Raw genomic sequence first — 25,139 nt, forward strand, 5'->3', positions numbered from 1 at the left:
AATAATAAATCTCTAATGCTGTAGACAAAATCAGTGCTGAAGGCTGTTGCCTAACATTAAGTAGCTGTGTGCACCACTACTCGAAGCACTATGGAGAGGAGAGCAGTAGTGGGTGTCACAGCGCGCTGGAAAGGGGAGGCTGCAGGTCTGCGCCCCGCTGCCCCTGACGGGGTGTGGGGAAGGGCTGCAGCCCCGGTTCCTGCTCACCCCACGAACCGCTCCATGAGGAGAGGTGCCGCGGCCCTTGGGGTGCGAGATGCGGGGAGGCCACGGCCCCGCCGCCCCACGGGGCCGGTGCTGAGGGCTCAGCGGCGGCCAGCGCCCCTCGGAAACGCCGCCTCGGGCGCAGCCGTGCGAGGGCAGGGCAGGGCCGGTCCGGCCAGCCCCGGGCGCTGCAGAGCGAAAGGGAAAGCCAGCGCCCGGGTGACTTCCCCCTGCCCGAGCGGGGCGGGGCGGCCGGCCGCCATCACCACCGCTTCCAGGTCGCCCGCGCCGGGTCCGGCCGCGCCCCTCTCCCCGCCACAGCCCCGTCCCCGCCGCGCCAGGCACCATGAGCGGCTCCGGCCCGGAGACGCCCCAGCCCAGCGACGCCGCGGAGATCCGGCTGCAGGAGGCCGAGCAGGACTGGGCGGCGGCCAAGGCGTTCTACGACAACCTGGTTTCCAAGAGACCCCGGCCGGTGAGTGCGGGCGGGCGGGCCAGGGTGGGGGGTCCGGAGGCTGGGGGCTGCCGGCCGGCGCTACCCTCCGCTCGCTCCGCAGCCCAAGCCCCAGCACGCCATCACGGTGGCCGTCTCCTCCCGAGCCCTCTTCGACCTGGTGGAGGAGCGGCGGATCTACGAAGAGCAAGGGGTGGAGAAGTACGTGGAGTACCAGCAGGACAACGAGAACGTCACCCTCAAACCCGGACCGGCTTTCTACTTCGTCAAGGTACCTGGGCCGGGGCGAGCCGGGGCACGGTGGCCCGGCGAGAGGAAAGGTGGGGAGGTGTGCGGCGGGGCACGGAGGATGCTGCAAGGCCAAATTTCGGGAAGAGGAGGAGCTCGAAGCCTCCTTGGGCGGAGATAGTGCTGCCCCGGGGAGAAGTTCTGGGGACTTGTTCCCCCAGCGGGGAGCTCGCCTCGGCCGGGGAGCCCGGCATCATCTCCGCATCTCACTGCCATGCCTCGGCTTTGCGGTCACCCCTCCTCTTTCCCTCTGTCCCCCCTTCTCCTCCCCTCTCCTCTCCCGCCGGCACTAATGCCAAATGCCTGCGGGAGATCACGTACTGCTCGCGTCACCGGGACCAGAGTTGTACCCCCAGCATCCCGGTTTGTGTCCCCCGGCTCACAGCCGAGGCGTGGGTAAGGAGCAACCCGCGCTTCCTGCCGGGCACGGGGCGCACGGGGTGCCTGCCCTTTTAAGACTATTTTCAGTTAAGATAGGCCCCAAATTGTTGTAAGTTTGTTGCAACATCTTCCCCCCTCCCAAAATAACCAAACCCAAAACATCTTAGTTCCTCATTCCATTTTTATGTCTCACTTATAATACGTACTATGATTAAAAACAGCGCTAATTCAATATTTTTCAGATTTCTTTATTCAGAAATGAACCTTTTTTTTTTCTTTTTTGGTCAGCTTTAATTTTTCTTTGCTTTTGTTGTGACCCTGGAAATTGTTCTTGAAGACCAGCAAAAGAAATAGACCCTCTAGTTGGGAGTCAGGGTTTAAGCAGAGGTGAAGTGGAATATTTTGCTTTAATTGTGCAAGATAAGAGAAATGACCAAGGTAAACAGCCTCCAGCATGGAAAGCAAGTGAAATTACAAAAAATGCAAAAAACCTAAAAATATGTCTGGTTTTGAGGAACACAGGTTTTAGTGAGACTGACTTGAAAAAAATGCCATCTACAGAGTTCATTTTATGCCCATGCACAATTGTTTAATAACCTCTACCTCAGCAATTTTAGAAAATGTATTAAATGATAATTAGCAGTCATACTTGCTGACAGTAGAGTTGTGGCCAAACACTTCTTTCAGGTTTTAAAAGTAGATTTCATTGCTTCAGTCTTAGTCTCAGGAAGTTAAAACATTTTTAGCATTGCTGATCACTTTTTGGAAATACATAGTGGAAAAATTATTTATGTCAGTGCCCATGCTGTTCTAAATATAACAGCTGTTAATAGCGTTAATAGCATTAATAGTACAAGCATAGTAAAGGTGTTTTTAACATAAAAGCATTGTCATAAAATAATTAATTTTGTACACCAGCAAGGCTATGTTGACTAGCGAACTTACTGCATCTTTTCCTATCTGTAGCAGCTAGAGATAGCAGCCCTGCTAGCACAGTCAGTTTTCAAAAGATGTGAGTGTCAAATGCACTTGGAATGTAAGTAAGATTTGACTAACTCCTCACACTTTGAAAATCAGAGCTGTTAGCTATGCCCAGCTAAAAGCACCTTGACCTCTGTTCCCCTGTAGTATGCTGTTTGCGTTCAAATTCTTTGTATTTTTTTAAGAGATTCATAAATTAGTTAGTCACAGGAATCATTAGGCTAGAGAACTGCAAGTTTGTTGGGTGATGCTTTCAACTTGGAGACAAGGCAAAAAGAAACAAGATATTTTTGTTTGGATTCCTTTATTGAAATATTTAAAACACCAACTTAAAAGTATTATATCTCATGCTTGTAGCACTTAAGAATCTTAATCACAGGCCAGGATCTCCTTAGGCTGCAAAGTGTACAGGCACTGGGAAAAAAAAAGGCATCCCCTCCTCCACTCTTACTTATTCTCTAATATTTTAATAAATTGCCAGTGTTAGTAGATTATTAGCAATAGAAATGGGTTATGACCACATACGAAGATTTTTTCCTAGGCCTTATACCAGGCTCTCACTTAAGAGTTTTCCTAAGCATAGCCACATGTGACACGGCCATGCTTTTTAAAGTGAGATTCCCAGACTTTAATTATGAAATCTATGTTTTAATTCTTAACAACTGGTCTGACTTTTTAAAGCACCTTAATGAAAATCAACCCATCTTGCATTCATTTGATGATTCATTGTTGACTTCATTGCTGTAATCCCAAGGAATTCCACTCAAGGCCAAGATCCCAGAGTAGAGGTTTGTGTATAAAGCTAGAGCTAAAAGCAAATCTTACTCCAAAAGGATAGAATTCTAAAAATATGAAAGAACAGATGGTTACAAAGAGAGATGAGCAGATGGAAGGTCAAGGAAGTAAGAATGCCAAACTGTGCATATAATGTGTTGGCCCATTGTCTTAAGAGATCTTAAATGAATCAAAATCTGTCTCATTCACTGCTGCAATTAGAAATGTCCAAAGGAATCATGCTTGACAGGATATGATCTGGTACTCATTACAGCCTTTAATACCTGACCACCTGAACTGTGTCAGTAAATCTTTGCGTAAGTATGTGGCCCAAATTCACATTCATGCTTGCAAAACAAGCAGTTGCACATGTAAATTCCTTTACACCTTCTCCTCGATTTCACAAGAACAATTTCCAAGTGGACAAGAAAGTGTCTGCATACTACCATTCACCAGCAATGTTTCCTTAAAATATATTAAGCAGTATGAGCGAGAAACTTGTACATTTCTGAAAAACAGACCTTTCTGTTCCTGGAAGAAAAGATTGGTATCCAAAACAAGCAAACAAATAAATAATTCAACGGGAAATTAGCTAGAACAAATGGAACTCCACCATCTTAAGCTAAAGGAAAAAAAAAAAAAGAGATTAATAGGGATTGTGACAATGTTCAGCAATGCATTGATTTATTCTGGATGATCATGGTGTCCCAAGAAAAAGGATTTCCATGATAAAGTTAAATTCTGTAACTCAGCAAAAGAAACTTTCTTGCTTCCCTTCAAATGAACCCAGTCTAATGGCTGCTGAGAGCAGCATAGCAAAGAGGAATAAAACAAGTTCTGCAAGTCAAACTATCAGATATTTCACATTCTCCTTCAAGACAGTCCTATCACTAAAACCATAGTGATTAAGAAACGAGGCACATTCCACTTGTCTGTTGACTTCCGCATTTTTAACCTGCAGGCACTGGAGCATGTCAATGCCCGGCTTCTTGAGCTGTACCCTGATGATGAAGAACGATTTGATATTGTTCTGATGACTAATAACCATGCCCAAGTGGGAGTGAGACTGATAAACAGCATCAATCACTATGGTAAGTAAAATAAATACTACTTTGTAGAACTGCCTGCTGTTACTTAATAAAATGAATTAATTTTATTTTTCCTGTTCTGACCTTGGTAAAAGCAGCCTCTTTGATACTGACACCCGTTCCTCAGAGGATGATACTTATCTTTGGGTGTCAGCATAAGTGAGATAGCATTAAACAGAATTTGGTCCAAAGCTCTAGATATGTCAGGTGTGAATCTTAATTTCAGAGGAAAAGTCCTTAAACTTTTTGTTGTTTGGCATTTATGCCCCCTATACATACATGTTCACAGCAGTTACACTGCTATCTTAGAGGGATTTTGTGTTAAATTCTCAAGAAGGATTGATCAAACCTTGTAGTCAGTTTAAGTTGTCTAACTTGCTGGAATTACAGGGAACAGATTTTTCTTTTTTAAGTTTACTGTCGGTTGTAGGCTAGAGTTCCTTTCCACAGGTTCCTTTTACAGGTTTGTAGTGTCAAGGCAGAGTCACACCTTGTTGTGCTGTTCTTACTTCAGGCTTGACAATTGAACGTTTCTGTATGACGGGAGGAAAAAGCCCTATTGGTTACCTGACTGCGTACCTTACGAACTTGTACCTCTCTGCAGACTCTGAAAAAGTGCAAGAAGCTATAGAAGCAGGTTTGAATTGACTTTCTTTTGCTATATTTCTGTTGAGCTTGTTAAAAAATGAATATCTTGTGTGTCTTTCACAGCAAGTAGTGCTGCTTCATCAAATGCAGAAAGTCACAATTGTGCATGCTGCAAACTTACCATTTATTTTTACTTAATCAAATAAAATCAGCTTATTTCTCTGTATTTTTCCCCTCTGACCCTTCAGCCTGCTGATAATGACAACTTAATCAACATCTACCTTTGTCACACCTTTCTGTCTTGTCCTATGCTGCCAACCTACAGGAAATGACCTCCCATACACACCTTGTCACCTCTGTTCAACTTCTGTTTGAACAGAGTCATCTCTTTGATATGACTCACAAAAAACAACTTCTGTGTTTTGTTAAAAAATAGTAAATAGTTTGACGCAACAGTCTCCTTGGAATTTCCTGCTTTGTCTCACTGGCAGCACACCTTGGGGATCGGTTTTGTATATTCTTATATGGAAGTGGAAGGAAGCATGTCTAAGAAGTTATGTCAATGTGCAAAATCATAAGAATGGTTTGGGTTGGAAGGGACCTCAAAGCCCATCTAGTTCCACCCCCCCTGCCATGGGCAGGGACACCCTCCACGAGACCAGGTTGCCCAAAGCCCCATCCAACCTGGCCTTGAACACTTCCAGGGATGGGGCATCCACAGTTTCCCTAGGCAACCTGTTCCAGTGCCTCACCACTCTAACAGTAAAGAATTTCTTCCTAACATCTAATCTAAATCAACCCTCCTTCAGCTTAAACCCATTACCCCTTGTCCTATCACTACACTCCCTGATAAACAGTCCCTCCCTCACAGCTTCCATGCATTTGTGTTACAGTATGGCCATTACTAATTAGCTTTAGTCATTGTTTCTGCTCACCATACAAAAAGGTCACCACGAATAAGTTGTTGGAACTAAACTGCTGGCAGTTTAATGAATAACTTTGCAGGACATGCTAACTGAGGTTCTCTGATCCATTTTCAGGCATCGCATCAGCTACCATGTTCACTGCCAACAAAGATGTTGCTTACTCGGATACACAGTTGAGGGTGGCATTCGATGGGGATGCAGTTCTCTTTTCTGATGAATCAGAACAGATTGTCAAAGAGCAAGGATTAGACAGATTTTTTGAACATGAACAGCTGAATGAAAATAAGCCTCTTGCACAGGTTTGTACTTGTTGAATCAGTGAGTTTTCAAAACATCTGTTGATTTTCATTGCTGCTGTATTTCTCCAGTTTCCCTAGTGTGTATGCGTTCTTCTTTGTGGAAGATGATTGCCTTATTTATTTCCTTTTTCAAGGATAATCATTAAAATGCATGTTTGACATAAAAGAGCCCACCATTCTGGTGATCCTTTCCCCAGATCTGCCACTTTACTGAGAGAACTGCATGTATAGGACAGTGACTTACAGTTGTATTTTAATTGTATCATTAGAAAAAGGAAAGGTTACAACTGATTTCCTTAATTATTTTTTTTATCAGTTTGTGTAGGTAATGTTAATTTCAATCACTGGGATATTCTGGTTATTGAAAAGGGTAATATCTGTGCTTATTCCCAAGAAGAATTATGCCATTTGTCTAAATAACACAAATATTTTAGCATTAACTTAAATTGAAAGACCAATTCTGTTATTGTTAAAAATGGTATAAATTTAGAATAAAAGCTTGATTTATGAAAGTACCGGACAGTGCAATATATTGCAATTTGACCCAAACTATCATTTACTTCTTTTAATTGGGGTGTAATTCTGAAGTATTGTCATTAATCTGGAAAGAGTTCAGTGATGTCTATGTAATTGGGTCTCTCTCTGGTTTTTGCACAGAAAAAAAAATTGCACCTCGTGGTTCATAGTAAAAAGTTAAGTTTTTTTAAAGAACATTTTATTAAAGACTATAACTTCATATGTTTATAAGAGTGAGAATGAGTTTCCTACTGATCATACCATGTAGGATTATGGTTTTAACTTTTTTCCAGTTTGTGAATTGCTAGTGAAGGTGCAGACTCATTTGGACATATGAGAGAATTTGCTGAGTAGCGCAGCGTAGGGAAGGAATCCTGTATGTAACTGGCAATCTGGAATAAAGCAAAAAATGATTTTGGGAGCTGTGGACAAATACTAAATATGCTTCTGGTATTTCATACTCAGGGTCCTTTGAAAGGTTTTCTGGAAGACCTAGGGAAACTCCAGAAGAAGTTCTATGCAAAAAATGAACGATTAAATTGTCCTATAAGGACCTTCCTGGTGACAGCCAGAAGTGCGGCGAGCTCTGGAGCCAGAGTGCTGAAGACTCTCCGTAGCTGGGGTCTGGAGATTGATGAGGCACTTTTCCTAGCAGGAGCTCCTAAAGGACCGATCCTGGTGAAAATCCGCCCTCACATTTTCTTTGATGACCAGATGTTTCACATCGAAGGAGCACAGAAATTAGGCACCATAGCCGCCCATGTTCCCTATGGCATTGCTCAGAAATACCACAAATCTGCATGACAGGATGGCACCGTTAACGATAAGCTTCTTAACTCAGCCAGCCTCTAATATACCAATAGTTATGTCTGAAAACCTCTACATTTGTATATCGTAAGCACTATATTTAAAGGTTTAACTTCTGGCTAGAGCAGCCTTTAAAGGAAATATTTTTAATATAGGTAAGTTTTTAATAGAGTTATTTTAATAGCATTCTTAAGCAGTTTAGGTTTTTTACCGTCTGGATCTAACACTGTGGTTTTGATATTGGGAAAAGATTTGTACTGTTTTTATAGCTTGAGACATATTTTGCGAGACAGAGAGAACAGTTATATTTTCTCTTAAAAAAAAATGTTGATGGGTTATTTATAACAAAAATCATGCTGCAATGCTAGTCCTTGACAGTTATTTCTGAAATTACCAAAAGCACAGTTTACATATAAGTGTTTACCTTTTGGTGGTTTTCTTGTTAAGTATGTGTTCAGTGGGTTTGTTATCACAAAAGTTTCAGCTTCCAGTGAAATGTTAGCTTATTTGATCTTGTGTTTACAGCAACCCTTTATTTTTCTATATTGTTTTCCTATTCTAATAAAGCTGGCTTTACAGAACATTGTCATTTTCCATGTAGAGGTTTTAGCATAATTTCCTTTGCAGAGTTAGTGTAATCAGTGTCTCTGTGTCTCTTGTCTCCTTTGGATATTTAGAACCAGAAATGACCATTTTCAGCCAAATTTGAGAGAGAGATGGAAGTCTCAAAGACACTTAAGTCCCAACAGTTTTCACAGAGCTGGGCAGAAGTCAGAGATGAGTATCTTGACTGGGACAAAGACTGAAGCTTTAGAATGTACCTTTGTAACAGCAGAGAATCTAACCTAAATAATGCTGTTGATGGAACTCCTTGTTTCTTGACTAGGTTCACTTAGGATTTACAGCTGTTCTGTGATCTGTGTGAACTCAATTTGGCAACCTCACATGAGTTTCCAGGGGACGAGTGCCTGTTGCAACATGAATTCATGTAAATTTACACCGTAGGTCTATTCTACCTCTTTCAGGCTAAGTTCCTGTATCTCAGTGTCATCCATGTATCTGAGTGCCTTCCAAATGACACAACTAACATCTGTCAGGTGGTGTTTGTTCTCTTTCTCTCCCTAGTGGAACAAGTGTCCTGTTTTAGTTTTATTGTTGCTGTGTTTTTATACCAGAAGAGACCAAACCAAAAGAATGTGCTTTGCAGTGGGAGTAGAAGTTGGTGAAGGCTTGTGATGATCTGTGGTTCCTGGGGGAATTCACTCCACAGTCTCACGTTAGCCTCAGAGAAAGTTTGGACTCTTCTGTCCGGATGAACTGTCCTGTTATTGCAGAAAGCTTCATTGCATTAATTGTGATTTCCCTCCCAGAAACACAGGCAATCCTTTAAATGTTCTGGGTCCAAGCCACAAAATTCTTTGAAAACAAAGGCAAAAGCCTTGATCCTGCATGAAACTCGAACAGAGACCACTAGAAAGTTTTTATGTGTTCACACCAGCATGTCGTGTTGATGGGATGCACTACAGAGTTCTGGTGTACTTGGAATTTCATAAGTGCTAAAGGCTTTGTGCCCAAAATGTATCACATTTCCCAGCCCAGCCAGGAGGTGAGGAAGACATGAGTAACTGAGGCCTGGTCAATGTCTGCCAGGATGGGATAGAGTTACCTCACCAAATGGAGATTCTAAAAAATGTTATTAGCAGATGTTTTTATGTGAGAGCTCTGAATCAGCAAGGAATCCAAAAATATTCCTTAGCTGTGGGATATAAATTGTGTGTGTACCTTTTTCACAAAAGCATGGCTGCAAATTTCAGGAACGCCGGGCTGCCTTGTTGAAGCAGAACATGGATGGGCCATTTTTCATTTGTGTGCTTGTTAGAGCTATAGGTGTTGGGTGGAGAAAACCATAAAGGATATATGTTGTGCAAAGATTGCTGGCACTTGACTGTCATCGTACATAGAAATTCAGGTTAGATATTGAAAAGGGCTAATGGGATCCTTGATCCCTGTGGGACTCTGAAGGTGAGTGTCTCATGCCTGACAGGGTAAGCATGTAAATCAGTGAATAAACTGGAAACTGAATCAGCTGGTCTATTATGTTTACCTTCATTTCCAATCAACCATCCACCTACAGCAAAAATGAAACCTACTGTTAGTTAGAAGCTTCCAGTTCTTGCATTTTTTTTTCATCTGTACACACAGTGACAAAGTACTACCTCTTGCAGTGTCATTGCTGACGGCAGCACTAAGTGTGTGAAGACAAATGAAGAGTTCACATGTTAAATGTACATAGTAGCTTTCTTAGTCATAGAATTCAAATTGACATTAAAGTCCAGAAGTTGATGTTAAGGTCCACAATCACTTCTCCTAAGTCAGTTGCGCAAAATTCCCTTAGATGTTTGTTCAGATTATACACTGCCTCTTAATTGTGTGGCAACTGTCGCAGGTTTGATGATTGCTTCTCCACATATCCCTCTGGCAGCATGTTGGGTGAGTGAAGTCTCATTTGTTCATGCAAGTGCCCTTCCAGACTAATCTGGATGTTTGGGGAGACTTGGGCTTGCCAAGTAGTCTTTTCACATGATAATTATTGTTTTCTGCTCCAAGGCACAGATTTTCAAGAACATTCTCTGAAATGGGATGTGAGCTGAGAGAAAGGGTTTTCTATTTTTGTAGACACAGACGAGAATTGTCTCTTAATAGCATTCTAGTCCACAAAACAAAAACCCAAAATCCTTGCTTCTCATGCTCATGAGGATGCCATGAATTTATGCCCTAGCACCTCATAACCCTAAGCCAGTCACACTTACAACAACTTTATTGGGTGTAGCTGAGATGGAGTTAACTTTCCCCACAGCAGCCTTCACAGTACTGTGCTGTGTACTGGTAGCCAGCAAGGTGTTGGTAACACACCAGGGTTTTGGCTACTGCTGAGCAGAGCTGGCACACATCAAGGCTGTCTCTCTAGCACCCCCCTTCACCAGTAGGCTGGGGGTGGGCAAGATCTTGGGAGGGGACACAGCCAGGACAGCTGACCCACACTGACCAAAGGGATATTCCATACCGTATAACGTCTGCTCAGCAATAACAGCTAAGAGAAAGGAGGAGGAAGGGGGGGAAATCGTTGTTATGACGTTTGTCTTCTTGGGCAACCACCGCATACTGAAGCCCTGCTTCCTGGAAGTGGCCGGACATTGCCTGCTGATGGGAAGTAGAGAATAAATTTGTTTTCCTTTGCTTCCATGCACGACCTTTGTTTTTGCTTTATTCAACTGCCTTTATCTTGACCGATGAGTTTTTTCCATCTTATTTTCTCCCCTCATGGTCCTGCTGAGGAGGGGAGTGGTAGAGCGGCTTGGTGGGCACTTGGTGTCCAGCCAAAGTCAACCCAACACTGTCCTTGGCACCTGAACAGAGACCGAGGCAATGGCAGCTTTGTATTAATTGTGCTATAGCTACAGTAGTTAAAATAAAAATAAATAAAATAATAAAAAAAGTCACCTTCAGGATCTTATTTCCAATGCTTTCATCCATGGGAATTGGTAGCAGTAGGAGACATTCCCATTTTGTCTTACCTGGACTCTTCCCTGTGATGTGGTGCATGAACCTAGAAGCTAAAGGGACAAGGACCGGCTTTGCCTGACGAGGCTGTGTTTCAGCACAGAATTCGATCTGTGTTATCATTAATTCTCTTACAGGTTTCAGCTGGGATGACAGTTTCTTTTTCATGAGTCTGTCTTACAGTGCTATAAACAGGCTGATAGGGCAGTCCAGAATGATAGGACTCTTCTCTATTCCCCCTATTGAAAAATATTATCAGTTGCTGTGGTGGGTTGAACTTCGCTAGGTGCCAGGTGCCCACCAAACCGCTCTATCACTCCCCTCCTGTGGCTCTTGCCTTGGCAGGTTTGTGGGAGTGTGATGTAATCAATCTGCCAGGCCTCCCCATATGTATATTTCAGCCATTGTCCTCCATACCACAGGGGCTTTAACCACTTGGCTTCCTTGATTGCAGAGCGTGTTTCACATTCATGGATGACCTGTGTGATAGTGTCCATGGTCAAGTCCACCCCTCAATCATGAGTCCATCTATATGTTGCATCTCTTCCTTGATGGCCTGAGGTGTCATGGGGCCATCGAGCTATAAATAGTTCACCCTTATGTTTCCAGTCCAGATCCACCTGAGTCACTTCAATCTTAGCAGCCTGATCCACCTGCTGGTTGTTTTGATGTTCCTCAGTGGCCCGACTCTTGGGTACGTGGGCTACATGACGTACTTTTACAAGCAGCTTCTCTAGCTGGACAGCAATATCTTGCCCCACTGGGGCAGCCCAGATGGGTTTGCCTCTGCACTGCCAGTTGCTCTGCTTCCACTGCTGTAACCACCCCCACAGGGCATTGGCCACCATCCATGAGTCAGTATAGAGGTAGAGCATCGGCCACTTCTCTCTTTCAGCAATGTCTAAAGCCAGCTGGATGGCTTTCACCTCTGCAGACTTACTCAGTTCACCTTGTCTTTCAGCAGCTTCTGTGACTCATTGCGTAGGACTCCATACAGCAGCCTTCCACCTTGGATGCTTTCTCAGAATGCAACAGCACCCATCAGTGAACAGGGCGTATTGCCTCTCATTTTCTGGCAGTTTATTATACAGTGGGGCCTCTTCAGTGTGCATCTCCTCCTCCTCTGGTGATATTCTGAAATCTTTGCCTTCTGGCCAGTTCATGATCACTTCCAGAATTCCTGGGTGACTGGGGTTTCCTATTCGAGCCCACTGTGTGATCAGCGTGACCCACTTACTCCACGTAGCATCAGTTGCATGATGTGTAGAGGGGACCCTCCCTTTGAACATCCAGCCCAGCACTGGCAGTCGGGGTGCCAGGAGGAGCAGTGCTTCAGTACCAATCACCTCTGAAGTAGCTCAAACCCCTTCATATGCTGCCAATATCTCCCTTTCTGTTGGAGCGTAGCGGGCCTCAGATCCTTTGTATCCCCGACCCCAAAACCCCAGGGGTCGACCTCAAGTCTCCCCTGGTGCTTTCTGCCAGAGACTCCAGGTAGGGCCGTTCTCCCCGGCTGCGGTGTAGAACATGTTTTCACATCTTGCCCTGCCCGGACTGGCCCAAGGACTACTGCATGGATAGTTTCCTGTTTAATTTGTTCAAAGGCTTGTCATTGCTCAGGGCTGCATTTAAAATCGTTCTTCCAGGTCACTTCACAGAGAGGGCTTACAATCAGACTGTAATTTGGAATGTGCATGCTCCAGAAACCCACAACACCTAAGAAAGTTTGTGTTTCCTTTTTGCTAGTTGGTGGAGATGTAGTTGTTATTTTGCTGATCACATCCGCTGGGGTCTGATGATGCCCATCTTGCCATTTTATTCCTAAAAACTGGATCTCCTGTGCAGGTTCCTTGGCCTTACTTTGGTTTATGGCAAAATGGCTTTCAGAAGGATTTTGACTATTTTCTTTCCTTTCTCAAAAACTTCTTCTGCTGTGTTGCCCCACACGATGATGTCATCAATGTATCACAGCTGTTCTGGAGCTTCATCCTGTTCCAGTGCAGTCTCGATCAGTCCATGGCAAATGGTGGGACTGTGTTTCCACCCCCGGGGCTGTCAGTTCCAGGTGTACTGGACGCCCCTCCAAGGGAAAGCAAACTGTGGCCTGCACTCTGCCACCAAAGGGATTGAGAAAAACACATTCATGGTATCAGTTGTGGCGTACCACTTGGCTGCTTTTGACTCCAGTTCATATTGAAGTTCTAGCATGCCCAGCACAGGAGCACTCATGGGTGGCGTGACTTCATTCAGGCCGTGATAGTCTACTGTCAGTCTCCACTCTCCATAGACTTTTGCACTGGCCACATGAGGCTCTTAAAGGGTGAGCAGGTTCTGCTGATCACTCCCTGGCTCTCCAGTTGTGAAGGATTGGATGTACGCATGTGTTCTGCAAGCAGCCTCCCGTCTACCAGACTGCGATGGGGCAGATCCCCTCAGTCCTGAAGTCCACTAAATTTGGTTACTTCAAACAGGCTATGTCTAAGCTAATATTACTTAGCTGAAGTTGGTCCTAGAGGCAAGTGTTCAGCAGGGCTGACTGTCAGCTCACTGGTATGTTCAGACTCTAGAGTAGCTATCACAGCAGACACCACCATAATGACTTCTGTAACGCTCCCACACTCCATTGCTTCTGCTTGCAACATGCAGGTAGGTTATCAAGACATGCTTGGCCTTGTACTAACACCTCTGCTATGCTCAAACACACAATCCAACTTGATCCAGAGCCACAGAACCTGTTGAAATACCTAAGAAAGATATCTGGTCTTGAAGGCAGCATGGGGGGAGGTCTCAGCACACCACTCTGATATACTCTCTTGCTCCACTTACACTAAACTTTCCCAGAACATTTCATTGGCACAAAGGCCGGATGGCATGGAAAAGTCCATGTGCACGATAACTCTCCCAAACATGACGGCTGCTTCCAAACTGCCTAGAGGGAGCTCACGAGTGGTGGGAGAGCCCTAACCAGATCCCAGCCTTGGGCCAAAACTGCCACAGGCTGCTGCTGCAGTGTAACAGCGCAGATGTTGCATTCCTGGCCTGGGCATTCCTGGCCTGGTACTGCTTCAGCTACTGCTCCAGCAGCTCCGTCTCAAGCTGAAGACCCAAGGCAGACAGAATTGAACGTGGCTTTTCCGGACGCATTTGGTCCGCCATGAGACCCAAAGACTGGTAACGAAATATTATAGGTGCCCTTAATGTCTGTTTTCCCTGTGATGGAGTCACCTCTGTGAGACTGATAAATGTTACTACAACATTTTGGTAAAATCTCTGCTAGCAATTAAATGCTACTGGGAAACGCTCTTGGGCCCTAGAACTCGACCATCTCTAGGTCATTAAATTGTCATCGTCTCCTAATTCTGCAGCTGTTAGAACAGTCCTTGGTCTGGTTTTGGCCCAGGCCAGCTAGCTCTCTGCTGGACGATGCCCAGGATACACGGCACGAGTCAGCACGGGACGAAAACCAAGAACCAGCTTGGACGACTGGAGGTTTAAGAGGCTATTCTGCACCAGTTCATTAATTCGTACAGTTAATTTACGAGCAGGGACATTGCTATTAGCAAAAGGGCCTTTGGACAGACAGAGGGACAGCCTGCTGCCTTTTACTTTTGAGCCAGGAAGGAAGCAGCAGCCTTGCAGAGGTAACTCTGACCGTGACCCGCAGTTGGGTTGCCCTCGGGACCACGCTAGGGCCGGGAAGACCACCGAGGTGCCGGTGGACGTTTCAGTTAGGCCCTAAGCTCACTAAGCACCTTTCGGGGACGGCCTCTCGGCCCCCGGCCCGCCCCTCCTCCGCGGGCGGCGCGGACTACACTCCCCACAATGCCCAGCGGCCGCCGGGCCAATGCCAGCGCACCCTGGGGCCGGCCGCCCGGCGAGGCGGGGGCGGGCCACTTCGGGCGGAGCGCCGCTCGGCCCAGCGGGATGGCCGCGGCGGCGACGGCATTGGCGCTGGGCGGAGGGCTCCTCCTGGCCGCCTGGCGCTGGCTGCGGGGCGCGGCCCGGGCCCAGGCCCAGGCCGGGGCCGGGGCCTCCATGCGGGGCAAGACGGTGATCATCACCGGGGCCAACAGCGGGCTGGGCCGGGCGGCGGCGGCCGAGCTGCTGCGGATGCGGGCCCGCGTCATCATGGGCTGCCGTGACCGGGCGCGGGCCGAGCGGGCGGCCCGCGAGATCCGGGCCGAGCTGGGCGAGCGGGCGGAGGGCGAGGGCGGCGGCGAGCTGGTGGTCCGTGAGCTGGACCTGGCCTCGCTCCGCTCCGTCCGCGCCTTCTGCCACCGCGTCCTCCAGGTACGGCCGGACGGCTGCGGGGCGCGGGGCTCGGCCCGCCGGGGCTCCCGCGGCGGGGTACCGGCAGCTACAGGGCAGCGCTGGGCAGCCGCGGAGGCCCCGGGCTCCCCGTGAGAGGACGCGGGGTGGGTGAGCTGGGTGCTAGCGGCGCGGTGGTGGCCGCGTCCTCGGGCCTCCGTGTTTTCAGGGCTCGTTCCTCCTGCTGGCACTCCGCTTTGGGGGTGGGGGCGTTGCGAGTTCACCGCAGCCTTTGGAGGGAGGGTATAAGGAAATTGGCCATGATTTTAAATCAGCATCTCGAAGCACGAATTTCATACTAGTTTGGACTTGCTGTTCTGAAAAGGAAACACTTGTTTCTGTATGAGATAAATTATTTGCCTTCTTTTCCCTCCTTTTCACTCGACAGTAACCTGCCTTTGTTATTTTAGTGTTGCAGCTCATCCTGGTCTCAGCCAAAGAAATAAACGTTCACATGAGTGCACTGCTCCCAGCTCCAGCCATCCTTCTGCCTCCTCCCCAGACTGACACCCCCCCACCCCCTTTTGAATCTTTTGACCAGTGCTAGCTAAGTTTAGTAGACAGACATTTTTGAATATATAAAGCTTCTGCAGATTTCCTGAAAACTAGGAAATCCGGTTGATTATCCTGACAGAAATGCCACTAGATGAGTTCTGCTGTGTTATTAGATACCACAGAGCAGACGGAGGCATTGTGGGAGGAATTATTCCATTCCCATGAAAAGCATCAGTGGGGACTCTCATCTCACCACATCGAGCATCACAAGCCATGAGACACAAAGTCGTGGGAAGCCAGGCTTGATACATTCTGCTGCTGTTGCTGCTCAGAGAACTGCTTGTTAAGTACTTGAAAGATGCTTCGATGCTGTTGTGAGTGGGAAGAAAAACAGAGCGGGACTTTATTGCATTAATTTTCAAATAGCTTTTCTAAAACTTAAATGTGTGGAAAAAGTCAAGTTTTAAGTTCTCTAGTGGGGCTCAGTGTGGTTATGTACATTCATACATACAAATCAGTGATAAGCTCTAATCTTGCTTCTGTGTCCTGGGAAAATATGAATATACAAAATGATATGCAGAATAAACAGCAGAAAAGAAACATACTGCCTAACTTGTAAAAATTATATCTTTTATAGTGTAAAATACCCCCAAATGTAAATTTATTAGCTTCAGTTCCTTGGTAAAGCCAGTACAAGTGACTTTGAGTGAGAAATGGGTAGAGAAAAGGAGTGTGTTTATCTGCAGAGTGCTGCAGACACCTGCATTCTAACTTGCATTTTCAAAATAATTCCAAAAGCAGCTGAATGACAGGGGATGTGAGTTCAAGTAGTATTTTCAAGAGCTGTCCCACCCACATTCATGTTACCTTCTCTAACCTGTGTCTCCTTTTTGGAGCCATTTGTTTGTGGGGTTTTTTTGATGCTCTTTGTATGAGATGAAGATGACTTAAATATCGGCAGGATGGGGAAACAATGCACTCCCACTGCCTAACTCAATTTGCGGGATTTTTCCTTTCCAGAACTGCAAGTGATTACATCTTTCATTCCTTAGCCTCACTGCAAAAAATAAGAGAGATGTTGAAGGGCTCCATGGAAAAATGGAGCCAAGCTCAGAAGCTACAAGGAATAGCATTGCCCATCAAAGCAATGTTTTGTGCTCTCTGTTGCATTTGGTCGCAGCTGTGTGCTTGGCAGTGATCACATTACTCTAGATTACTAAATTTAGGAGTCTCAAAAAACAGCACAAGTGGAGGTCTTGCTTCTTGAGGTGTTAAGTCTGGCAAAATAAATCCTCCAGTCAGATGCTACAGAAAGTTTCTAAAGTAATGTTTTTCCTGTATAGAAGAAAGAAGTATCACTTCAATGAGCAGATCTACAGTCAGTACTTCTTCAGTCCTATCCTTGTTTAGTGATAGTAACCGTTATGTTCCCTTTGGGTGAAGAGGAGAAGTGAGTTTGATGCTGTTTGTATCATGCCTCAGCGACCCAACTATATGAGACACTGAGCAACCTCAAGTCCTGTGGAAATCAGTCTGAAATGGAAGTACTTGATGTTTTGTGTGATCAAATGCCAGCATCATTAACTGAATGCCAAGTGCAGATTAGGGTTTTGCTCTCTGTATCATTGCTGTTGATGACAGTCAAATAAAAGGCAAATGGTGCAAAATTCATTTTGAGGTTCTCTATTTGTATCGTCAAAACGATCTCAGCTTGCCTTCCAGTCTCTGCATTGGGTTTAAAGAATTAGCAGCAAAGAAAACTCATCCTGCTTTTTCTATAAAGTGAATACATTTGCTTCTGATTCATGCAAGTATAAGTTTACTGTGATACTTTCACAGCCTTTTGTCAGAGGTGGGTGAAAGTGTTGAATTCAGAGCTTATTTAGGCAGCTTTAATCTGTATTTTTTGAAAAAGTTACTGTTTTGGGTAAATTGGAGGGCTCTTAATTTTTAAGTGGATGCTGGAGCATGAGGTGCATGATGTATTATACATCAATTTAAATTATCCCTACCACCCTTTCTGTTGATTACTTATGTTTCCTGATTCTGTAGAGTATAACATGCATCCTTGAGTCTTTGTTTTCTACTGACCTGTACCAGACCACTGATTCATCAAATAGCATGTACTGAACATGCCATCATGTATTTCAAGCCTCAGTCCCATAGACACACCTTAGTTCTTGGGTAGACCTATTAGACTCAAATTGTATGAAACATGAATGTTACTTTTCTATGATGCATTCTGCTCCACAGTTCTCACCAAGCAGCACAATGACATATAGTGATTTTAAAATAAGGTAGTGTTCAAACATGAGAACATTGTTTTGCAAAGTTTTTCATTGCATCACCCCAGTGAGATGGTGGGTCTACAATGTAAAAGTTTGTCTTTAACCCTGAGGTTAGTTCTTTGAGCTAAGACTTGTTGTTCTATGTTTGCGTGTCTTCTGCACAGCAGACCCCTTGCCTATGGCTGAGGTTTGCCATAAATTAATGTGTGTGCTTTTGCAGTGCAATAAGCAGGTTACTTTTTAGAGAAAAACGAACTGCATCACAAAGGTAAATTCTCACTGAATTGCTATAGAAAAGATGCTCCTGGAGAAGCAGGCGGTTGTGTTCTCTGCCTGCGTTAAGAGTAGATACAGAGTTACTCTCATGTACCTGCATCCTGCTGGGGTCAAGTCCTCAGTTTTGTGGTAGTTCAACTTACATGGTTTTTTTCAGCAGTGCTTTAAGAGAATATTAGTGAGTTACAGTTCAGAAAACTAGGAATGAAATTATTTATTTCTAACAATGGCTAATGAGAAATACTAAGCATAATAGTATGTTTTGCATGACTTCTAAAATGGAATTATTTTTTTCTTTCCTATTTAAAGGAAGAGCCGAGGCTGGATGTTCTGATAAATAATGCAGGGATATTCCAGTGTCCGTACATGAAGACAGAGGATGGTTTTGAGATGCAATTCGGTGTAAACCACTTGGGTCACTTCTTGCTCACCAACCTTCTTCTGGGCCTCCTCAAAAATTCTGCTCCAAGCAGGGTTGTGGTAGTATCCTCAAAGCTTTACAAATATGGAGAGATCAACTTTGAAGATTTGAACAGTGAAATAAGTTACAATAAAAGCTTTTGTTACAGTCGGAGTAAACTGGCTAACATATTGTTTGCAAGGGAGCTAGCCCGTCGGTTAGAAGGAACAGGAGTCACTGTCAATTCACTTCATCCTGGGATTGTCAGAACAAATCTAGGCAGATATGTGAATATTCCTTTGCTGGCAAAACCCCTCTTCAACCTGGTGTCATGGGCTTTCTTCAAAACACCTCTGGAAGGAGCCCAGACTTCTATTTATTTGGCCTCTTCTCCTGATGTTGAAGGCGTGTCGGGAAAACATTTTGGGGACTGCAAAGAGGAGGAACTCCTGCCCAAAGCCATGGATAACTTGGTTGCCAGAAAGTTGTGGGATATCAGTGAAGTTATGGTTGGTCTATTGAAATAAGTGCCAAGGTGTATCTGCAAAAGAAAAAAAAAGCAGATAACTATGTAATACATGTTTGCAACAGTGCAATTCTTACTTGAAATGCTGTAGGAGTACAGATTACTTTGCTCAATAAGTATTAAAGAGAGGAGTGATTTATGCTGGAACTCTGTTTTGAAATAAAGGACAATCTTGATTATTTAATAGAGACATTTAAAAAAATCTGAAATAGAGTTTGAGGGTGTGAATATAATTTCTGGTGAAATCTGCTCGGAAACTCACGTTTCAAAAATAAAAATTAAAACTGTGTTTTGCAATTTATATGCATATTTGTCATGTTCCACTACTTGTAGTTGGGCTGGACAATGCAGGGTACTGATGGTAAAACACTTGTCCTGTAAAAAAGATCTGCAAATGTGTTCTAATAATAATAATAATGATAGGATTGTTGTCTTTTTTGAGCCATCACAATGACAAAACAGAATAAACAGTTTTACAGATATCTCACACTGTAATCATTTGGGCCTCTGAGTGCCATTCAGACTTGTTGTCAGCCCCAATGATTCAGTGAACCAAACTGTTGAGCCGTATACAGTTTAGCTGTGAAGCACAAAGTCACCTTTGTTTAGTGATGTCATTGCTATTCAATGAGTCTATACACTTGATTGTGCAGGCTGTATTTTTATTTTAATGTGTGCTGAACTTGTGATTTCTTGATATGCAGACACATTGAGTTTCATTAAAAATGTAGTTGACAGATGTATTATGGTCTTGCTAGGGCTTTGCATGTCACAAATTGTGTGCATACAAAGTTCACAAGACCTCACGTGGATTAGACCGAAGAGAATATGCTTTTCAGCATGTTTGGCTTGACTGATGGCACTTTTAACTCAGTAATGAGATTAGATAAATCTGTCTAATAGAGCTTACTGAATATTCTTTAATAAAAATCTTTTAAAAAAAGACTTAGCATTCGTTCTTTCACTGTGGTGGATATATCAGAAACTGGCAGTCTTGACACAGTTTCAAAGCAGAACATTCACCTGTATTGGTTGAGGGAGTCTGTCATGTAGGGTTGGTAGAAATAAAATGGGCTCCAAATAAATACATGGGTATTATGCAAAGCTATACTGATTTATTATTTTTAAGTCATATAACTCATGTTTTCATATTGACATTTATGACTTTGTGTTTTGCTGTACATTAATAAAATGTTCTAACAGTTAAAATATTTAAATATGGAAGAATGATTTAGAGTGATCTATCAATAAATATTGCTCAAGGGAAGGAGTATCAATAATAAATGATGTATTTAGTAGATCCTTATGACCTACTTAGCAGTACATATCAGTTCTGCACTTCAAGTAGAAACTAACCAAATTTTTGAGATTCTTTCTCTGGTTTACTCAGACTCTCAGCATATTTTTAACTTTCGCACAGTGGAGTGGACCTGATCTATCCTTACCCTTCTCCTGAAAGATTGTGCTCTTGGGCAAGTGACTTGGGTGGGAGTGGAAGGTGGCATTCCAGAAAATCACAAGGCAGGCTATGAAATGGGGCAGGTTTTTGTAACATGTTGAGCTTTGCACTGCTCACTGTAAGGCAAGGTGCAGAGATGGACATGTTGTCAAAGCATACTCTGTGTGTTAAAGTTCTCTAAGTAATGCCGGAGGGAGGTGTGTAACATGCTTAGAGAAGATTCTGCTTTGATCTTCAGTGTTGCATTTCATAGAATCACAGAATCATAGAATTGTTTGGGTTGGAAGAGACCTTAAAGATCATCCAGTTCCACCCATGCTGCCATGGGCAGGGACACCCTGCACTAGACCAGGTTGCCCAAAGCCCCATCCAACCTGGCCTTCAACACTTCCAGGAGTGGGGCATCCACAGTTTCTCTGGGCAACCTGTTCCAGTAAGGAATCACTGTTTACAGTAGAGAATTTCTTCCTAATATCTAAGTCTACTCTCCTTCAGCTTAAGGCCATTACCCCTTGTCCTATCACTCATGCCCTTGTAAACAGCCCCCCTCCAGCTTTCTGGTGGCCCCCTTCATGTACTGGAAGGCTGCTATAAGGTCTCCCTGGAGCCTTCTCTTCTCCAGGCTGAACAACCCCAACTCTCTCAGCCTGTCCTCGTAGGAGAGCAGTTCCAACCCTCTGATCATCTTTATGGCCCTCCTCTGGACTTGCTTTAAAAGGTCCAAGTCTTCCTTGTACTGGGGCCCCCAGAGCTGGATGCAGTACTGCAGGTGGGGTCTCACAAGAGCAGAGTAGAGGGCAGAATCACCTCCCTTGACCTGCTGGTCATGCCTCTTTTGATGCAGCCCAGGACACTGTTGGTTTTCTGGGCTGCAAGCGCACACTGCCGGCTCATGTTGAGCTTTTCATCAACCAACTCCCCCAAGTCCTTCTCCTCAGGGCTGTTCTTGTTCCATTCTCTGCCCAGGCTGTAGTTGTGCTTGGCGTTGCCCTGACCCGTGTGCACGACCTTGTGTTGGCCTTGTTGAATTTCATAAGGTTCACATGGGCCCACCTCTCAAGCCTGTCAAGGTCCCTCTGGATGGCATCCCTTCCCTCCAACGTGTTGACCACACCACACAACTTGGTGTCGTCGGCAAACTTGCTGAGGGTGCACTCGATCCCACTGTCCAAGTCACCGACAAAGACGTTAAACAGTGCTGGTCCCAGTACTGACCACTGAGGAACACCACTCGTCACTGTTCTCCACTTGAACATCGAGCTGTGACCTCAACTCTTTAAGTGCATTTCACTTTTTCATTCTAAATTCTTGTAAATAGCTGCACACCGCACCTTTAAACAGCTAGCTAAAGAATTAAGTTTATTAACATGAACTTCTCTGTAAAGAGATACAGAGAAGCTGAGCAAAACTCGGGTTTGTGTTTTCAGTACTACTGTAGCAATACTAAAGGAACACTACTGTATTGTTTCACTGCTGAAACGTGTATACCTGTTGCAAAGAAAGCCTTGGGTGCAAAGGTGGAAAATGGAGAAGATGGCTAGTCTGAAAATACTGTAGTGAAGAACTGCACTGAAACTGTCTGGAGAGCAGAGGAATATAAAATTTTTCAGACTGAATGACCAACATGGCACATGCACTAGTCTTCAAAACGGCAAAGGTGGATTTATATTGAAATAAGAGATGTGGAATAAGAATTACCAGCCATGTAATATGCCTGTGTAACGTGTAATGCTTCAGACATCTACCAGGTGCTTGCTTTTATTTTCTATTGAAACACTGCAGAAATAAGAGCCATTGTCAGAAACGGATTGCATTCCTGCGATCATTACTAAATTACAGCCCTCGTTCCAGAGTAGGACAGTGATATCCTTAATGGAATATTAATGAATGAATATTGCCTGAAAACAATTTAAAAGGATGGATTGTTAGGAACTTACCAAAAGGTAAGATTTTTCAACATTTGAAATAAGTAAATTTGTCACTTTTGAGGTTGAATGTAATTTAGCCTCTGTGGACCAGAAAGCTTTGATTACTTTCTTGAGACTGCAGTCAATGTTTGTTTATGTGATGCCTTTGTTATTCTAGTAGCATCTGGGAACTGGAGACCTCATAGGTCAACAGATCTTGCAAAATATAAGTGCAAAACTGAAGAAAAGACCTTATTTCACAAACAGTAATGCTGTCTCCATCTAAGTTAGAAGCAAGCATTTTGCCTGAGGAAGTATCTGCTCTGCTCTGCTCTACTCGATCTTAGTAAGCTCAGGTACATGTGTATGATTTGAGGATTGTCTGCCGAATGTCTCCTCTTGGAGATGGTAGAGGATACTCCAGGAGGAGATCAGCACCTTCACACTTCACCCCAATACCACAGTGCCTCCAATAAGATGTGACAAGCTCTGTATGTTACTATTACATAAACAGTTTATGTCAAGAGCATGCAGCCAAAACCAGGACGCATTCCAGATGCCTCCTTCTACTGTCACAACCATATGATCACCACCACCCTCAAACTGAACTTATTTCCCATGAAGAATTAAACTTGTTAAAAAATAAGGGGTGAAAGAGGCAGACAGTGACCAGGGATAGCATGGAAAGCCCATGGAAATGCAGCTTTCATTGGCAGGTACAGACACTGATAGCATTGCTGGCAAGTATGTTACAGATATCCAAGGAAGCCACAGCTGCGGTTAAGGCAGCCTGTTGAGGTCTTTGGTAAACATAAATGTTATGAAGCAACTCTTTCCAAAGTCAGAATGTACCTTCAGCTATCTTACCTAAATTGTTAGAATTTGAGTGTTTGATTTTGGGTCCAGCAGCGGTGTTGGGCCAGCACTCCGTATCTGTGCCCTGGGGATTTAAAAGCTGGCTGGGATGTGCACAGGGCACAGTGACCCCCGAGAACATAGCCCCTGCCCTTTTGCTTTTCACAGGGGCAAGGCCTCTGCCCTGCCATAGCTGAGAGGCGGAGGGCCAGAGCAGCAATTAACTTTGACTATTTGCAAACTTTGGCCACTGGAGCCTTTGGCCGGTCTCAGCAGTGAGTGGAAACGCTTCTAAGTGGCCACATTTCTCGATGGTCGCATTTTGTACGGCAACAACATCGCAGACTAACCGTACTCTAAAAGGGTTATTTTAAAATTGTGCGTAGGTGCCATTTAATCCTTCACTTTAAAGGATGGACAGGGAGGGCTGTCAGGGATTTACCAAGGGACTGAGGGGAGAAGGGAGCTGGTTGTTAGCATGGGAGTGTCACCTGCTGCTTGTGCCGGTTTGGTACGTGATGAGACGTCGAGCTTGGGGGCAGATCTGTTGGTTGAGCTCAGTATTGAGCTCAGTTGCTTCAAGTTGCATCCAGACATACCTCCTGTCTGGTTTTGCTTCCGGAGAGCACACAGGCACAGCCGAGGGCAGGAAACATCTCTGTGTAGTGGTCAAGAAAAACAGGTTATAAGTGTCTTAAGGGGAATGGTTTTTAACCAGTTCAGCATAATTTATTCATCTTTGGCTATGGTACTTTTGAAAGTGCCCCTGTGACCAACTTCCCTCATGGACAGACCAAGAGTTTAAGAAAGAAATTATTTCCTTTTTTATTTTTTTTACATTTCTTTCTTTGTTTCTTTCTCTCTTGATTCTCAGTCCCAGGCCCTAGCTGTAAGCCAGTCCTCCCTGCACACAGGTAGCTATTAGAACTGAGGTTTCTGTAAGTGAACTAAATTGCAGTTGCACGTATTTATTTTATATGTCACATCTGTTTAAGTCAAGGGAGACTTATGTAGTTTTAAAAAAAATAATTCTGAATCTGTCACCAATTTACCTTCCTTACCTTGCCACAAAGGCCAACATCTATCCCAGGCAAAGGGACAACGCTGCCCTTTCAGTTACTACAGTCAACACAGCAGGCAAGCTTATAAACCTAGCTGGGGTTCTCCTGTAAAAATTCTCCATCTTAATGAGATAGATGATCAGTTTTTCCATGATGCAATAAAACCAGAAGTATTTAAACTCTCCTCTCTTTCTTCAGCGGTTGCCTGGTTTGCCTAAGCTTCCTAGTAAGTGAATGCTTCACAGGCTTCAAAGCCTGAGCCCTGTGAATGTGCGGTGTGATTATGCTTTTGCTGAAAAATGTGGATAATTCCCACTTCAAGCACACTTTATTTCTTTCCACCTAAGGCTATAAAGAAAATAAACAACTTGTAAGAGTCATACAAATAATTTTAAAATGGGAGGCCTGTTCCCTTTTTCACATAACTTTTTCCAAACTAATCTCTTAGAGGGTAATTGACTTGCAAAACGATCCAGGAGGCCTCCACAGTTGAATTATTATTTTTGATCTGTCCCAGAATGGTGCTGCTATTTCTCATAACAGAAAATGACGACCTCCCTCTAGACTTTTTACTTACCGCTTTAGCTACCACTAGCAGCCTCACACCTGCCGTAACTGGATTCAGATCAGAGAAATTAATTTGAATATTTAATTGATTCCAAATGTCCTATGTAACACAGAGAAAGGAGCGCTTTCC

At 44.3% G+C, this 25,139-nt stretch overlaps 2 protein-coding genes across 3 annotated transcripts; both read left to right on the forward strand.

Moving 5' to 3' along the window:
- The first annotated feature begins 326 nt into the window (after window positions 1–326).
- On the forward strand, window positions 327–7,895 carry NT5C1B (5'-nucleotidase, cytosolic IB). Of its 2 annotated transcripts, XM_054821596.1 has the most exons (6): window positions 337–679; window positions 762–929; window positions 4,044–4,173; window positions 4,685–4,807; window positions 5,799–5,983; window positions 6,965–7,895. In XM_054821596.1, exons 1-6 carry the CDS (start codon window positions 551–553, stop codon window positions 7,301–7,303), a joined length of 1,074 nt encoding a protein of 357 aa, XP_054677571.1. In that variant the 5' UTR covers window positions 337–550; the 3' UTR covers window positions 7,304–7,895. The 2 variants fall into 2 exon arrangements, with proteins under 2 accessions (XP_054677573.1, XP_054677571.1); XM_054821598.1 differs by lacking the exon at window positions 762–929 and having other exon boundaries at window positions 327–679.
- A 6,852-nt stretch (window positions 7,896–14,747) lies between these two features.
- RDH14 (retinol dehydrogenase 14) lies at window positions 14,748–20,367 on the forward strand. Its single transcript, XM_054821599.1, has 2 exons — window positions 14,748–15,157; window positions 18,544–20,367. The coding sequence occupies exons 1-2, from the start codon at window positions 14,792–14,794 to the stop codon at window positions 19,159–19,161; spliced, it is 984 nt and encodes a 327-aa protein (XP_054677574.1). The 5' UTR covers window positions 14,748–14,791; the 3' UTR covers window positions 19,162–20,367.
- Window positions 20,368–25,139: the final 4,772 nt, after the last annotated feature.

Source organism: Grus americana, chromosome 3 (assembly GCF_028858705.1).
Source record: "Grus americana isolate bGruAme1 chromosome 3, bGruAme1.mat, whole genome shotgun sequence".
NCBI lineage: Eukaryota > Metazoa > Chordata > Aves > Gruiformes > Gruidae > Grus > Grus americana.